The sequence below is a fragment of the Pipistrellus kuhlii genome, unplaced genomic scaffold (genome assembly GCF_014108245.1).
Source record: "Pipistrellus kuhlii isolate mPipKuh1 unplaced genomic scaffold, mPipKuh1.p scaffold_m20_p_6, whole genome shotgun sequence".
NCBI classification, from domain to species: Eukaryota; Metazoa; Chordata; class Mammalia; order Chiroptera; family Vespertilionidae; genus Pipistrellus; species Pipistrellus kuhlii.
Window position 1 is genome coordinate 16,141,698 of NW_023425562.1, and position 17,110 is coordinate 16,158,807.

Consider the following 17,110-nt stretch of genomic DNA (forward strand, 5'->3'; position numbering starts at 1 on the left):
ACAAGAGATTTTATTTAGCACTGATGACACTGGGGACACATTTTGTGAGGATTCAGTCCAAGAAATGTCATAGTCCGAATGTCAGATCAACAACCTAGAAAGAGTCACTCTTTCTTCCATGTTCCTTTTCCAGCGGGGAGAACAGTAATGCCATCCTGTGATGCCGAGGGAAGTCCCACTTCCTCACTCGAGAGCGTCTTCACTCCTGCCTCCGCCGACCAAGTCCCTGCTGCCTGGGCCCAGGCCGCCAGGCACTCCCAGGCCCGCCCAGCGCTGACCACTCATCTTCTCTCCAGTTCTCAGGCCACTGAGGGCCCCACGTGGTGACAACTGGGGGGCGTCCTGAGGACCACTGGGGCCTGGGAAAGCGGAAGGCGGGCTTGGGGGGGTGGGGCCTTGGTTTGGAGGTTATGGCAAGAATTCACCTGAAGTGAATTCAACCCCCCCCCCCCCCAATCCTCTCTCTCCAAGACGGTTGTCCTGTGACTCAGCTAAGGAGAGAAAACCCGTCTCTCAGGCTGGGAGCTTGGTCTCCGTCCAGAGCTACTGACAACAATCCTGTTGTTTTGATATTTGGAGCCAGAGGTAATGCTAGACTCCCAAGCTTGGCCGGAATGTGTTTATCAGCTCCAGTGAATCAGCCCACCGCAGAGGGACATCCGGACGCCCAGCCCAGACACAAAGCAAAGGTCTGATTTGGTGGTTGGGACTCAGGTATAACAAGCACACCAGATGCTTTAAAGACGGTCTCTGCTGTCAGTCATGCGATCTGGTGAAAGCCCACAGGAAGTGCAGTGAACAGATGTAGGGCTTCACTGTAATAATTTTATTACCACTGAAAGTCTGATGGCGTTTCCTCTTCCACCCAAGGGTTACACAGATAGAACCCAAGTTCTAGCATCACCTGGCCCGGCTCCAGAAAGCTTCGTGCAATTTAAAATCAAATAGCTACACAGCGTGTGAAAAAACTCTGAAAGACCACAGGAAGCCTCTTGTGACCGCCGGAGGGGTGGCGGTCAGGCTGCCGGAGGTAGTTCTCGAGAGCAGTGCTCCCGGGGCTTGGGGGAGGGGTTCTGTGCATGTGGGAAGTGAACTGGTTTAAAGATCCTGCCGTGAGATGGGGTGAGCATTGACATACATTTTTTAAAACCCAGGGCTGATTCGGAGATGACTGTCGGCTCCAACACCATTTCTTCCTCTAGCTAGTACTCCTGCTGCGGAGCACCCAGTCCTCCAGGGGCGGGGCCTCGGCCTTGGGGAGCACCGGCTGCACGCGAGGCTTGGCCGAATTGTGAGGCCCTTCTGCCCTGATCCAGGTTGCGGGTCCTGGAAAGGAGCTTGAAGCTCCCCTCTTTTCTGGGGGCTGGTGGGCTGCACGGAGGAGGAGGCAGTAAGGACTGGCTCTCTTGCAGGGGAGGTTGGAGAAACATCCTGACAGATGGTTCTGACCTGTAGGAATGGGGCTGGGGCAGGGCAGCTGGCACTGCACATGGAGCACCTCTCAAGCAACAGTGAGTTCAAGGGTCCATTTCTGGGTCTGGCAACTCCTGTGGGGCCAGGGCACAGGCCTGGAGGCCGGCAGTGGGGATGGGGGAGGGGGAACATAGGAAATGCAGGGTTGGAGACAGTCAGGTGGACCTCAAGGGCCAAGATGACAAGCATGCCCTTTGGTGAGCCTGGCCTTGAGACCAGGCCAGGGATAGTGTTAGAATTAAAAGTCATTAGTTTCAAGGTGGCAGCTGAAGCCGCCAAATGGGTAAACTCCTCAAGACTGAACCACGTTACTGAGTCAAAGCATGTGTTTCAAAGACCAGTCGGCTCAGCGCAGGAGGCTGGGGTTTGATTCCAGGTGGAAGGTGAGGCTGGGGTTTGATTCCAGGTGGAAGGTGAAGGGCAGAAGCAGAGAATTTCCCAGCAGAAGCTCTGCTGCTGGAAGCTGGCCCAGCGGGGAGCCAGTGATTGAACTGCTTGCCTTCCATCCTGGGGCGCATCACCCTGCACAGGACCAGACACCCAACGGGGCGAGATCCCAGCCCCACTGGCAGTGCAGCTGACTGGAGCCTTGTCCCGTCCACCAAAAGGTGCGGGTTCGAGCCCTGGTTGAGGTGCGTAGAGGAGGCAACTGATTGATGTTTCTCTCTCACACTATGTTTCTCTCTCTCTTCCTCTCTTCCTTTCTCTAAGATGTCCTTGAATGAGGATTAAAAAAACACACCCTGCTTTACTTTCAAAAGCAGCAGACTAAGGAAGAGGGAATGCTGTGCTTACTGCAAAGAGGCAGTCACATTGCTGAGACATCTTCCGGGGCTTCTCCATACAAAATACCTTCTGGTGAAGAAAGATGTGTTAAGATTAAACTTCCGATTAAATCCCTTTTGCAAGGTGACCTGCTCACCCATGCATCCTTCCTTCCTTTGTATTAATATTTACATTTTAATTATAATCACTGCTGCTTTAACAAATACGGCGTTTGAACACAATGGTGGATACAAAACAATGGCCTTCTTCGCCATCTGGCTACATACATCATTTGCTGCGACTCTATACCAAGGCCTCGACCTAACGGCTGAGTCTGGCTGTTTTCCTGGCTGCTCAGTGGCAGGGCCAGAGCAGTGCCGTGTGAGGCGCAGGGGCTGCCACCAGCACTGAGTGGGGCGCCCTGCGGGAAGTCTAAGTCTCACCCAGTATCGACAAAGGCCCGGCATTCCAACATGGACTAGAGAAAAGTGCAAACATACACAAACAGCTCATCAGCCAGCTACCAGTCATTGACTCGTGGCCATTCTTGTTTCATCCACCTCACACTTCTCCCCTCTGAATTACTTTGGTGCCAATCTGGAATACCATATAATTTCCATCCCTAAATATTAACCTATAATATTATCAAACAGGTAAGAGCTTTTGCTCTACTTTTTTAAAGAACCAATAGAGAATGAATTTCAGTTATAGAGTGACCCTTTGTATCATAAAAAATATGAAATACGTCCTTGCCCTTAAGCAACTTAACAAAATTACTCGGAGAGTTAAGATGAACGAGATGGAGAAAGAACCACTAAGAAGGAATTCTTCCACCACCCTAGCGTTAGGACACTGATGCAGGTAGATCCTAGGATGTGCAAACACGGGCCCGTGCTTTGCCTGCTTCCTCCGCTTCGCACAAGCCATCATCAGTCCCTGCCAAACACCCCCCCGCCCCCTCACCAGTGCTCTGCACACCCAGGAGTGTCCCGCCTTTTCTGAGACTGCTCTTCATAGCTGAGATGTCCTCCCCACCGCACTGTCTTCTGCTCCAGAGCTGGTCACAGGCTCTCTCCCCTCCTCCACAAAGCCCCCCGGCCCTCTTCCGTGCCTGGGCACCTGCCCACCGCAGGTATGTGTCTGTATGATCCCCCCACATACAGATGGACTAGATGCGGGTTTGGACACGGTTTTCACTCGCTCACGGTACAAATGTGCTGAAGGCAGGCTCTATGAGTGTGCCACCTACAGCTCCAGGGAAGGCGTGGCTGAGAGAGGAAGATCCCACCTGCCAGAGGCTACGGTGGCTTAGGAGAGAGACAGTCCTGGGGACGAGAGTAGTCAGGACAGGCTGGCGAGGTCTTGAAGGAGAGCAGAGAGGTGCGGAAGCATTCCAGGCAGAGGGAATCATTCAGACTCCTGGCCCACAAGGAAAAGGTTCCAGCTTTCCCATGGCGTGCCCTCTCTGAGGAGCTCAGGGGTGTGTGAGCAATGCTGAAATCTGATCAGGCTACTTTGTGGCTTGAAAAAAATTCTTGATGGCTTCCGAGTGAAAACCACTGCCAGAGAAGACAGCAGAAAGAATAGCGACTGCACCAAGGTGTTTATAACCTGGGCATGGAGATAAGATATCTATAAAAAATACGACAGACGTGACAAATACCATGTGCACTATGCCAATAAGTGTAATTTATGGGAGTCTGGGGAAGGGAGGAATTATTGTACTTTAAATGGGGAAATCAAGTAAGGCTTCCAGGAGGAGGTGGCATTTGGGAGGTCTGTAAACAATGGGTAGAGTTCTTGCAAGTGAAGGTGGGAGGAAGGGCAATCGGGGCAGAAGAAATAACAGAAGACAGGCATGGGGGCGGAGGCAGGGAAGGCCCAGGTGCTCGGGCTGTGTGGAAACCAGGGAGTGGGACGGGAAATGCTATGAAACACAGCGTGAGAGGTAGGTACGGGAGACCACGGAGACTTCAGCTTGTGCTGAGGAAAGCCACTCGGTGCGCGTGAGCAGAGTGGGGAGCAGGACCTGGATATGGTTTTGGAGGATGATTTGGGAAGCAACGTGACCCGCTGGGATTGGGCGGGGGAAGACTCTTAGGAGAGAAGGACCAGGGATTAGTGCAGGGGTCCAGGGATGAGGCCTGACAGGGAGATGCCAGTGGGGCAGAGGAGAGGACGAGTAAGGAGCCATGGCAATGTCGCTGGTGGAGGGAGGCGGCAGCCCCCGCAGCTCTTCCAGCTGCCTCTGCCCAGAAAGGGAACTCAGGGCTCAGAAGCAACGGGTCCAGAAATAAATCCAGAGTCTCCTCTGTTGATGGTCATATGTTTTGAGTCCAATAACCTTTGTTACTTTTGCTTTTCACCAGAAACAATGGAGCCGACAAGTACAATTCTGTTCCCATCCTCAGTCTGGCTCCATTCTAATGAGCCTTTATCTTGTGACATGGCTCCTTGGCCCTGCTCGCTCTGGGAAAGGGTCCCTGGAGCTGACTGCACAGCCTTACGCTCAGCTCAGCAGCAGCTGCTGACGTGAGCCCATCCCGATAGCCTTCGGGCCCGGCCTGAGCAGCCGCCTGGAAGAATTATCAAAATCCTGATTCTCCTGACTCCATTGTCAGAGGTTAGGAAAAGGGAAGACCGAGCCTGCAAGGAAGTCCCAAGAAGTCTTACTTGGTCTTGTCCCTCTCACAATCTGGCCATCAGCCTGTAAATATGCAGAGAGCAGGAAGAATGGCCGAGGAACAAGGACAGACAGGTCGTCACGACTAGCTTGCTGACTGGCGTCAATGACATGTGCATCTTATCTCACTCAAGTTCAAGCCCTGTGATGAATGGCTGCTCAGCCCCAGGCCTTGACTCCAGGATCTCCAAGAACTGCAAACGCAGTGACTGGCGGATGGCAGTATGCGTGGGGAAAGACAGCAAGCCCTTCAGACTCCAGAGGTGAAAGTGTAAATGGATCGAACACGAGGTGCCTCACAGGACAGTGCTGGTTCCCATATGGATCGCACCGGGGGTCACGCTCTTTGCCATGTGTCCTCCCCCTCCCCCCATTCCACGCTTGAATGAGAGGGAAACAGGAATGCTTGGTCAGAGTCCTGATTCCAATAAAGGGGGCAGGGTATATTCTCTATACAAAGTTTAGAAAAACTTAACCTCCCCTTCAGAAATGTGCATGCAAATTTCATTTCCAGATTCTTCCTAACAGATTTTCTTTTTTTTTTTTCTTTTTTTTTAAAAATATTTTATTGATTTTGTACAGAGAGGGAGAGAGATAGAGAGTTAGAAACATCGATGAGAGAGAGTCATCGATCAGCTGCCTCTTGCACACCCCCTACTGGGGACATGCCCACAACCAAGGTACATGCCCTTGACCGGAATCGAACCCGGGACCCTTCAGTCCCCAAGCTCTGTCCATTGAGCCAAACCGGTCTCGGCCTAGATTTTCTTTTCTTTAAAAAATGTTTTAAATTGATTTTTAGGAGAGAGAGAAGGAGAGAGAGAAACATTGATGAGAGAGAAACAGCAACATCAATCAGCTGCCTCCTGCATGCCTCCTGCATACCCCCTGCTGGGGATCGAGCCCACAACCCAGTATGTGCCCTGACTGAAACTCGAACCAGCGACCTCCTGGTGCATATCTGGTAATTGTCGCTCAACCACTGAGCCACGGCAGGCGGTCAAGATTTCCTTTTCTTGTAGGGAAAACCGATGGATGACAGGAAAAAGGTGATATTAAATCCGGAAAGCCATTTAGGTCACCTGACTTCACCTAAGGGTAGGAAGCAACCAAATTCCCAAGTAGAAGCTTTCTACACCGGACTTCCTGCCGCCATCAGGCTGTCCTCCTGCCTCGTCTCCCCTTTCCCAGGGCGGTGAACCCGTGACGTAACTAGAGTCCTACTCACTGGAACGTTCACTGAAGCACATTGTGTTTAGAACGGAAGAACAAGCACATGTTCAGTGAGCTACGAAAACAGCCCGCTTCCCGGGAAGCCTCCCTACAAATGACCGAGTGCTCTCAGGCCCTCCTAGTCCTCCAGGCCTGTGCCAACGCACACTGGGAGGATGGCTGTGCGCTCCCACTCCTCCAGGCCTGTGCCACCGCACACTGGGAGGATGGTGGGAACACAGCAAGATTCTGAATTATCCACAAAAGGTAAGCAACGTGTTTCTCACCTAGGTCTAAAGCTCCCTTTTACTACAGTAAGTTTAGGAAATAAGTTGTATTAAAGTTGCAGATTGCAAGTGAATAAATCTAGACAGAACTAAAGGGAGATGTAGATGGAAAGCACTGCATCCCCGAACCCAGCTGGGTGCGTTTAGGACAGCCCTGACTCAGAGGAGCCGGGACCACGCCACGGTGGTAATGCTGAGGGTGAGGTTTCCGACAGCTGGGCTGGCAATGTGCTGGGGAGAGCTCTGCTGAGGAGACGATCGATTTCTGAGTCCTGAGCGAAAAGTCCTGAGTTTTGCAGGGAGGAAGCACTTCAGACATTGGGGGTGGGGGGTGGGGGAATATACAGTTATGTGTGCAAAAACAATAGTCATTCCATCTTTAGAAGGGAGATAGTAAACTTGGTCCCTTCCCCTGAAACTAGGTTTTTGATTTGTTACTTAGAATAAACTGAGAGTTTACAGTTTATAAGCCTATATATAGAACCTTATCATAAACCATATATATCAGAACAACTACAATGCCCAGAAAAATAGCATTTTTAGACAGGTTCCAGCTTGGAAATGGAAATTTTCTGATTTCAACATGGAATGTTTCATGAATCTACTCACTGATAAATAAAAATTACCTTCTGAGATTTCGATTTTTTAAATGACTCTTTTTATCCTATTCTCCCCAAATTCATTTATCACTTATAAAGAAAATGCCTTTGAAAATAAACATGCGAACATTTATATCAAATATATAATTCTGAAAATAGATTTTGTATTTTATAAAAAAATTGTTAACAACCAAAACTGGTTTGGTTCAATGGATAGAGCGTCGGCCTGGGGACTGAAGGGTCCCGGGTTCGATTCCGGTCAAGGGCATGTGCCTTGGTTGCGGGCACATCCCCAGTGGGGGATGTGCAAGAGGCAGCTGATCGATGATTCTCTTTCATCGATGTTTCTAACTCTCTATCCCTCTCTCTTCCTCTCTGTAAAAAATCAATAAAATATATTTAAAAAAAAATTGTTAACAGTAAGAAGTTTCACATTCATTTTCTGGGGGCCACTTTGACTTTTCAGCTATAACCTATTCGATCAAATCCAACTTGAATTAAAAATAATACAAAACTCTATTAGGCTGATGATGCAAGGGAATTTTTAGCTTTGTGCTTATATGTAGAGAGGGTAACGTGTATTTGAGCTCCAGCAAGTGTGTATTAAGATCTATTAATAAATCTGGAACACCGTGTTCCAAATATACATTTTTCTTGTTTAGATTTCTAAATCTGCAATCAAAATAAGTCTAGTTCTAATTTTTCCCATGTTCAAAATTCTAGTTTCTCTCTCTACTTTCAAATGAGGTCTGCAACTCAACACCTTAGTTACTTATTATGCACCTTGTGCTAGTCTGTAGTCATAACTAAATAACGACTCTTAACAACACAGATGCCCAATCTCTGGATTGCTAAGCCATCAACAAATTATTTTCTCAAAATTTTTACTCATATATTCAATTTAAATTACCTACATTCTTATTTCTGAAAGTGCTGAACTGTTTAAAGTATACTTAAATGTACTTTTTAGCTAATTCACTGCTAGGTCAGAGAGAATAACTAAAAAATACCAACTGTCTGAAAATGCTCCTAGACAAATCACAGCTTTAGTCTGGGCTCTTCACAAAGCACATCACCGACATACTCATGGAAGGCTGGGGCCTTTGAGAGAAAGCAGAGATATAATTTAGTTTCCCATTCCTATTTGCTTTCAAACCATTAACTACACTAACTCCTAAGTCCATACATTCATTATCATAACATCCTCTAACACTGCCCAGGCCAGCTATTTCTTTCTCTCACTTTCTAAAAATTGTGGTAAACACACATACATAAAATTTACCATCCTAACCAATTTTAAGTGTTAGATTCAATAGTGTTAAGTGTGTTCACGTTGTCACACAGGTCTCAGAACTTTTTCATCTTGCAAAACCAAAACTCTTCCTACTAAACAACTCCTCATTCTCCCCTCCCCCAACCCCGGCAACCAGCATTCTGTTTGGATGACTCTGAACACATAGGTACCTCCTGTAAGTGGAATCATACAAAACTGGTTCTTTGGTGACTGGCTTATTTCACTTCGCATAACGACCTCAGGTTTCATCCATGTTGTAGCAAAGGGGCAGACTTCCCTTCCTGTGTAAGGCTGAAAAATTATCCCCCTCTATGTATGCACCACAATTTCTTTAACCATTCGCCAGCCTTTCGGCTGTTGCAAACAATGCTGCTACAAAAGGGTGTGCAGATATCATTTTAAGACCCTTCTTGAAAGCAGAAGTGAAACTGCTGGATCATCATTTTTCGAGGCGCCTCCAGACTGTTTTCCACAGTGGTGGCACCGTTTTATGATCCTACCAACAGTGTACAGGGGCTCTGACTTTCCCACATCCTTACCAACACTTATTTTTTAATAGTAGCACTCGTAATGGGTGTGCTTTTAACAACGGACTATTTTTTACTACATGCCTCATAGTAAAATAAGCTATTCACTAAAGAAAAATTTTAAGACAGAGATTAAAAACAATTATTAGTTCCAACCCAACATAACAACTGTTTAACATTTTAACATATATTCCTCTTATCTTTTTTGAAGGAGTGGGTGAGCATAAATCATGTTTTGGGAGAGGGAAAAAAATGGGAAAAGTAATTTGATTTTTATATGCAAATGGAAACACGAAGAAAAACCTTACATAATAATAAAAATATTTTTTTCGTTCATTGAAATTTCCTTTTTTAACATTGGGAATGTTTTTCTATCACACACTTTATCCCTTTTTTTTTTTTTTTTAAATAAAGGAATCTTCAGGGATCCCTCATCTTTTTAGCTTTTTCCAGTGTGAAAATAACACATATACAGAAAAGTTTCCATACGCAATCATATGACAATTAAATTAGTCTAAGGCAAGTATTCCTATGACCACCCCTTGGTCTGCCGGAGAACACTCCCCCTGCCTCTGGTCACCACTGGCAGCCTCATGGTAACCACTTCCTGGCTTTTCTTTACACTTCTACCACCTGCACCTGCATTCCTCAATGCTGTAGCTGAGTTCTGTCTTTGCTTGAACTTCTTATTAGTGGATGACACAGTACATACCCTTTGAATTTTTTTTTTAAAAATAACTCATTATTATTATTTTCTTATTATTCTTTTTTAAAAATATATATTTTATTGATTTTGTACAGAGAGGAAGGGAGGAGAGATAGAGTTAGAAACATCGATGAGAGAGAGTCATCTATCAGCTGCCTCTTGCACACCCCCTACTGGGGATATGCCTGCAACCAAGGTACATGCCCTTGACCGGAATCGAACCTGGGACCTTTTAGTCCCCAAGCCGACACTCTATCCATTGAGCCAAACCAGTTTCGGCGGGACATACTCTTTGTATCCGGATTTTTTCATTTAGCATTCCGTGAATGAGGTTCACACATACTGGGTTTGCTGTGGTTCATTTATTTGCCCTGCTATCCAGTACTCTATTAATTTTATTAATTAATTCTACTGCTGATGGACATTATGAACAACGATGCTGTGAACATCCTCGTTTGTGTCTCCTGGCATGCCAGGGGTGTGCCCTCACGTTAGGTATACCCAGGAGAACAGAGCGTGCATTCGGGCAATGTTAGCAGAGGTGCCTAACTTTTCTGTTTGTACAATTTAGTTTTTTCTAAAGGTCTTCAGTAACCACATCACACTTTGTTGCTTTTCTTATCCTGGATCCGGCCCCTCTATCATAGCCTCCATGGAAACTGTTGCATCCTACTTCATGACCAGTGAGCCTGCATCTTGGCCAGCGTGGCTTCTTGTCCTTTGGTCAGACCAGTGCCTCCCCATCACATCGCAATGAAGAAACATGCTGTGTGTGCCTGTGGTACACAGGGTCCAGGATGAGTGGAAAAGGTATAAGGCGGCAGGTCACAGGTCCTTTATATCAGGTGTTAAAACTGATCAGCAGCGAACACCTGGTGTAGCTAACGAGTGCTGCGGAAGCAGAGGAAGAGGCCTTCGGGAAACACAGGGCGAGGCATGCGAACAAGGAAGGATGAGGATTGTCCTGTATGAGGATCCGTCATATTCAGATGCACAGGGGCAGCGCCTGTTTCTCAAATTTGAAGATTAAACTTGTTGCCAAATAAGATATATAACACAATAAAAAAAAGCAGTCAGTTGAAAACATTGCCTTGTGTCACAAATGTACACGCAAATCCAACTCCAAAAACACAGTTCTAAAAATATTTATGGTACCAGAACACTGGGCCCCTGCGGCCTGGCCTGGGAATGGGGTTCCTCCAAGGCCCACAGAGGTCTGTACTGTCACTCACGGGTCACACGGTACTCTAAAAGCAGCCCTCTAGCAAAGACATTCTGCTGGCCGTTAAGAGGCTAGGTCAGGGAAAGAAGAACTGAATTAACTCAAATACTATTAATAGCAGTCAAAAACTCGTGGTATCTTTCTGTGCAGAGAATAGCAGACCAATTACTAGTAATAGCTGGACTTGCAATCACTTTGGAGGCCGCTCTGAGGGGTCACTGAGCCAGATATTAGAAGTTACAGCATCCCCTGATGAAGAGAAGTGTCACATGGTACAAATGGAGTCAGGAAGCCTGGCTCTGGGCCTGCACTGCCCCTGCCTGTCTTATGACAGTGGGTGACAAGGCAGTTCTCCTTATTTTCTCTGTTCCTAAAATAAAGTGATGCAATGGGGTTTTAAAAATCCCTCTCTCTGTTCTAAACTGATGCTGAGAGAAGGGCATCTTTGGTGCACTTCCTTAAGCGTGAGAGAAGCTCGTGCCTGGCTTTTCCTGCATCTTCCTTTAAACAACCACGACTTTCCCCACAAAGCCTGAGGCTTAGAACAGGAGATGTGCACAGTTGGACACTGTTCCTGAGACATGAAGGGAACTCCGGAGAACACTGTGCTTTCGTCACTTCAGCAGGGTGTGCTGGCCTGGGCTGGGAGCCGGGCCCTCGGCTGCTTCTGCTAAAACTTGATTATTACACTTGGCTCTGTATGCCGAGGACAGTGTGGTGGGAATTTAAACCAAGGAAGAGGCTTCTCTTATCTCCTTTCCAGGAGGGACTTACTTCCCAAACCATCTTTTTTTTTTTTTTTTTTTTTTTTTTAGTGGGAAGGGTACAGTTGTAAGACAAAATCAGGGTCAACTCTAACGGAAAACGTAAATATATCTGCATGGAATGGACAGATCTCCCCCCCGTCCCCCTACATACATTAAAGTATCTTTTAAAAAATACTGAAATCGGGCCGAGACTGGTTTGGCTCAGTGGATAGAGCGTTGACCTGAGGACTGAAAGGTCCCAGGTTCGATTCCGGTCAAGGGCATGTACCTTGGTTGTGGGCACATCCTCGATGGGAGATGTGCTGGAGACGACTGATCGATGTTTCTCTTTCATCGATGTTTCTAACTCTCTATCCCTCTCTCTTCCTCTCTGTAAAAAATCAATAAAAAGAAAAATACTACTGAAATCGGGAAAATCTGTTTGTGTATATTGAGAATAACATGTAGTGAGGAGACATGGACAAAACAAGGGAAGGAACACTGTAACTTGGCTATGGACACAGAGCTCCTGATGAGGTAACCTGGCTCAGCCTCACTTCACAGCACAGAACTTTCCAGACAAATCAATGTGTGAGTTAAATGAGGTAACTGAGTCCTATCAGAGCTACTGATGAGATCACAAACAAAGGGGATTAAATGGTAAATTATTATATTGATAAATGAAATCATATCTTAAGGTACTAGTTAGAAGAGTCTTACTAGGATTCCTTCCAAACTGAAACATCAAACACCCAACCAGCTAAATTGCATCACTCAGGAACCTTTCTGTTGGGAGAGTGTGAACTAGGGACTGAGTCTTCTTTGGGCTTAGGTCATTGGCTAGCTGCTCTGAAGACGAGGCCACACGCTTCTCAAGGACAGAGCTGATACCCAGCTGTCCCATAAAGGTGTCCTACAATTGCCCCAACTTTTATTCCGGGTCCTGATCTCTACAGACTTACAACTTCTTCAGGTGTCATTTCCTGGATAGTATGTCAGTTCTCAGAAGACACCGCAAAGATGGACACGTGTTGTTTTCTGTTCCTTCCTTGGTTATGCCAGGACAAGCGGCCTTTGGTTTCCACTGCTGTCCAAGTCCTCACTTGCAGCAGTTCTCTGAAGCTGGGGCTTCTAATCTATTACCGACTCGGGAACCAGACAGCTAAGCTTGTTAGCTCATATATCAAGGAGAATGAGGCTATGAGTAAGGACTCAGGTTTCTTCTAGTGATACGGTGCATGAGAAGGACTTGGAGTCACCTATTTTGACTACTTAGATCTTACAGCTCAGTTCTTGGTTTTGATCTAGAAAAGTGAGGTCATTAGGTAAGTCGGAAAATAACACTGGCTAACAATTTCTGAGAGCTTCCTTTATTCCAGGAACTTTGCATCCATTGTTTTTCAAATTTCTCCAGGTACCCCAGGAAGCAAATGAAGCTCTGAGATAGACCTGTCCTTGAGTGAGAAACTGGTGCACAGGGAGGGCTAGCCAGCCTGCCTACCACGGCTTGGCTGGTGGAGTCCTACTGCACCCTGCCCGCCTCTCCATTTAGATGCGTGGGGGGTGGGGGAATGGGGGTGGGGTGGGGCTTGTATCAGGGTCTATGTTCTATCCACAGCAGTTTCCACACTCAGAGAAGTCAAGGTACCTCCAAGTCCTTCAGGGCTGGGCTCCTTTCCTTGCCACTTGCATCCCCTAATTTACGTTAAGATTCCTCATTTGAAAAGGAAGAGAGTAGAGAGGCTGTTGCTTTGAAGGCTGCTTTGGAGCCCGGAGGAAAGCTCTTGAAGGGACCACCTATAGCAAGTGCCGTGTAGGCAGTTGCTGCTCGATCAGCACTAGCTGAACAAATGGACGAAAGGCAGGACAATCCCTACTGCAAGCGAAGCCTCGTAAAAAGCGCAATGTCAGCCACTGGACACCGGAGATCTTTCCTCGGGGAGTCAGAGGCCTAAGGGCTGTGGGAACACCGTAAATAAATATAACCATCAAGAGCTGTTATGGTTCCGTGTCCCCCATTAGATCCTGATCTGAAAAGCCCTCGATATTGGATTTGGTGTATTTCTTCAACTGGGACTGTTAACAATGAGAGGCCACAGGAGGGAATGTGGAGAGCATGTCCAAAGAACTAAAATACTGAGTTTTCGTGTTCAGATCCCATAGCTTAGGGCTGGGCTGGAGATGGCAAAACAGAGAGGAAGGCTTTGTTTTTTATAGTGCCTGCTGCTATTATTTCTCATCTGTGTCGACAGGAAGAATGTTGAATGCACTAATTTGATAAGACTGATATTTGTTTGATGGCTGAGGTCGTCCGTTAGAAACAAGAAAAAGAACAAGGTACATTTTTTGAACACTTTCCCAGTGAAACTTCTGTCGTGCACATTTAAAAGAAAGACTGCTTTCATTCCCCAAAAATATGGTCTTTTGCTACAAACATATTAGAACTAAATGGAGAAAAATAAGATCACTGTCGACTAAAGTAACCACCCACTCCAGCTGTAACATTCTGGGATACAATTGAAACCATGGACGCGACGCTCTGAATACAATTCAAGTTCACAAAAGCTTATCTCTGAGTGGTGAACAGCGGGAATGATTCACTCGTCTAACCTTTATGGAGCCAGGGAGTGTCTGGGGGTTCAGGTTATGAGCAGAGCCACCAGCCAACACGGGCTGAGGGTGGCTTGGTGACTTCTTAACGTGTATTTTTAGCATATAGGCGCCTCGACAGTCAAAGGAAATGGTGCTCACTGCTAGTAATTCTTTATTAACTCGGGGGCCTGAATGCATTAGGGCTAAAAGCTGAATGAAAGGTTATCTCCAAAAAGGAGGGGGTGGGGGTGGGAAATCTAAGGAATGCACTCCTAAATATTACCAAGTTTATACATTAAATATCACACAGTTAATGACACAGGGAGAAGGACCGATAATAATAAGACGACAAGGGGTCTCATTTATAGCATCTTGTCATAGGACTATTGGAAATTAAATAAGGCTGCTTCTAGCTGCTACTGCTATCAATTAGCCAGCAGCCGCTTCCACGGCCGTAATAACTGCCACATGCGCGCGGTGCACTTCCTCTGGCCGCTAATTCCAAACACAGGCGGTGGGAGCTGCAGACTGCGCTGAGCAGACCGGCCGAGAGCCGAGTGCCCTGCAAGTCAGATTTTGTTTTACAAAATGAAGTGATTCAGTGCGTCAGAATATTTTAGATAATTTAGCCTAGTTCCGCTCCTTAGACATATGAACTAGATTATATACTTTGTAATAATTTAACCTTCACTTACCCAAACATTTTCTGTGCCATGCTACATGCTTTTCTTTATTTTTGTTCCTCTAGTTTCACAAAATTTAAACAACGATCTCTGGTCTAAGTTACAAGGTTATGCTGCCAATCAGGTGACTCATGTCAGTGTCTGAAGGCTTTTACCGTATTTTTCGGACCATAAGACGCTCCGGACCATAAGACGCACCAGTTTTTAGAGAAGGGAAATGAAGAAAAAAAGATTCTGAAACAAATAGTGTCTTAAAATATTTTATGTGCATTAAAACCCAACATCACAGCCATAAACACATGTAATCAACCCTGTAAAGTAAACAGCAGCATTTAGAACCATTTTAGAGCCGGGCAAGCACACAGAGACCACACAGAGCCGGGCAAGTAAAAAAACTTTTTTTTTAAAGTATATGTGTAGGCTATATTTGGACCATAAGACGCAGGGACTTTTCCCCCCCACTTCTGGGGGGAAAAAGTGCGTCTTGTGGTCCGAAAAATACGGTATTTTTAAAAATGGGGGGGGGAGGGGGAAGTCAGTCCTGTGAAACTAATGCTTTAGTTTGAAAGATGAAGATACCAACATGGGAAAAAGATCCGTCTCAGAGGGTTATCTTTTTATATCCATAACAGGAGCCCCCAGCCCCACTCTGCGGTCTGCTCCCCACTCCAGCCCCTTCTCCCCTTCCTTGTGGGGAGTCCCCAAACTCTGGCAGTGATGGGGGTTCCCACAACTAGAACCCCTAGTGCTGGACAACAGTAAAGAGTTAATGCTCCTCCTGGACTCTGGGAGAAACCAGATTTCGTCAGTGAGGTTTGGCAACGTGAAAAACCCTGTAACCAATTTCATTTCCTGATAAATGAATGGCCCACAGGGGAAAGCCGGCCAGGGAGCCTCAGGACTGTTGAGAGCTCCGACTTGACTGAGAGACTCCTTGAAGGAGCCAGCCTGTCTACTGCTTATCACCGCGGAGCCAGCCAGCCCATGTGCACGGGCCCCTGCCAGGCTCCACGCGCAGCGCTGGAGCGCAGGGAGCGGCTGCGCGGACAGGAGGTGCCCTTTGAGGAGTGACCCCGCCATCGGACACCCCTCCCATCGCAGTGCGAGTTTCACCTCGTGGCTGGAGACACATGCACATTTAAGGTATTTTAGAGCAGCAGACTGAATGGTCTTCAGCATGTAAATGTGATCCCATCTTCCAACCAAACCCCAAATGTCCTCAGCGCGCAGCTTAGACTTCGAATCGGGGAAAGGCAATGTCTGCAAACAAACACACACTGGAACGAGGAGGAGTGAAATGTAGACAGCCGACCTGTGAGGGCTTACGAAGGACAGAAAGTATCTCCAAGCACCGAGACACCTTTATCTGAAATGTGAATGATGTAATCGATCACCTGATCACTTCCATTTAAAGCTTGAAATGAATAACGAATATCTGCATGTTTAAACTAAAAGGCAATTCTCATCGATATGACCATACAGGCTGTATTTACGCTTAAAATCTAGGAAAAATCTTAAAGAACACTTTTCACGTTAATTCAGAATTGGTCCAACATATCCTTTAAAATACGTTTGTTGAATTCAAGTACATTTTTGTCCAAGGTTAACCTGGTGTTTGAAGTCTGATTTGGGCTTGCTTGGGAAATGCACACAGTTGCCCTGCAGAAAGCAATCCAATGAACACTTGGAGGTGGGAGAAGGGGAAAAAGTCCTCAATAATGGCTTCAGGCCCTTAATTATAAGAAATAAAGAAAACAAAATCTGAGACTGGCGAGCCTTCCGGAGGCGCGGCCGGCCGGGCAGGAGGACACCTGGAGCTCATTAGCCGCCGGCCGGCCGCAGTCACAGCAGCGAGGGCGACCTGGGGCTCCGGAGGGAAGGGTCGCTCGCCAGGAATAACGGGGAGAAGGAGGAACAGGGAAAGCCAGCGGGCCCTCTGCTTCCTCTTTAACCTTCCTTCCATTTTCTCCCTTTCCCCACGGGGTTGGGACCACACGATTCGGCCTTTCTTTGCCTTCAGCTTCGGGGTCTTGGGGACACTGGCGTGGGCCTCCAGGCCCGGGGGTGGGAGAGGTCTGCGTTCACCAGGGGCGTCAGGCTCACCTGCAGCGTCAGGGCTGCGTGTGCTTCATGAGGTCAGGTCTCTGGTAACAGAAGGAAAAGGCTGAGGGGAAAGGCAGTCTCCTCGGTTGCTCTGGACCAGTCAGCGAATTGAAAAAGATGGCTGCTTTAACAAAAGTGCTTTGGTCTCCACAAATCAAGAGGAAAAAATGAAAATCTCTAAATATTGGGCTTAGGAACCACTGTGCATTTTAATCACC

General features: G+C 46.9%; 1 protein-coding gene across 4 annotated transcripts in view; it reads right to left on the reverse strand.

Moving 5' to 3' along the window:
• The window catches only part of DYM (dymeclin), a 233,669-nt gene that overhangs the window by 2,628 nt on the left and 213,931 nt on the right, over positions 1-17,110 (reverse strand). Inside the window, exons 17-19 of one of the 4 annotated variants that reach the window (XM_045574528.1) lie at positions 2,286-2,328; positions 2,216-2,219; positions 1,129-1,405 (exon numbers count right to left, since the gene is read on the reverse strand). The exons of the other annotated variants lie outside the window; for them this stretch is intronic. Of the exons in view, the coding sequence (XP_045430484.1) occupies positions 1,144-1,405; positions 2,216-2,219; positions 2,286-2,328 (309 nt within the window). The 3' untranslated portion in view covers positions 1,129-1,143. Of the gene's footprint in view, positions 1-1,128; positions 1,406-2,215; positions 2,220-2,285; positions 2,329-17,110 lie in introns of those variants that run through there. 4 annotated transcript variants of the gene reach the window in all.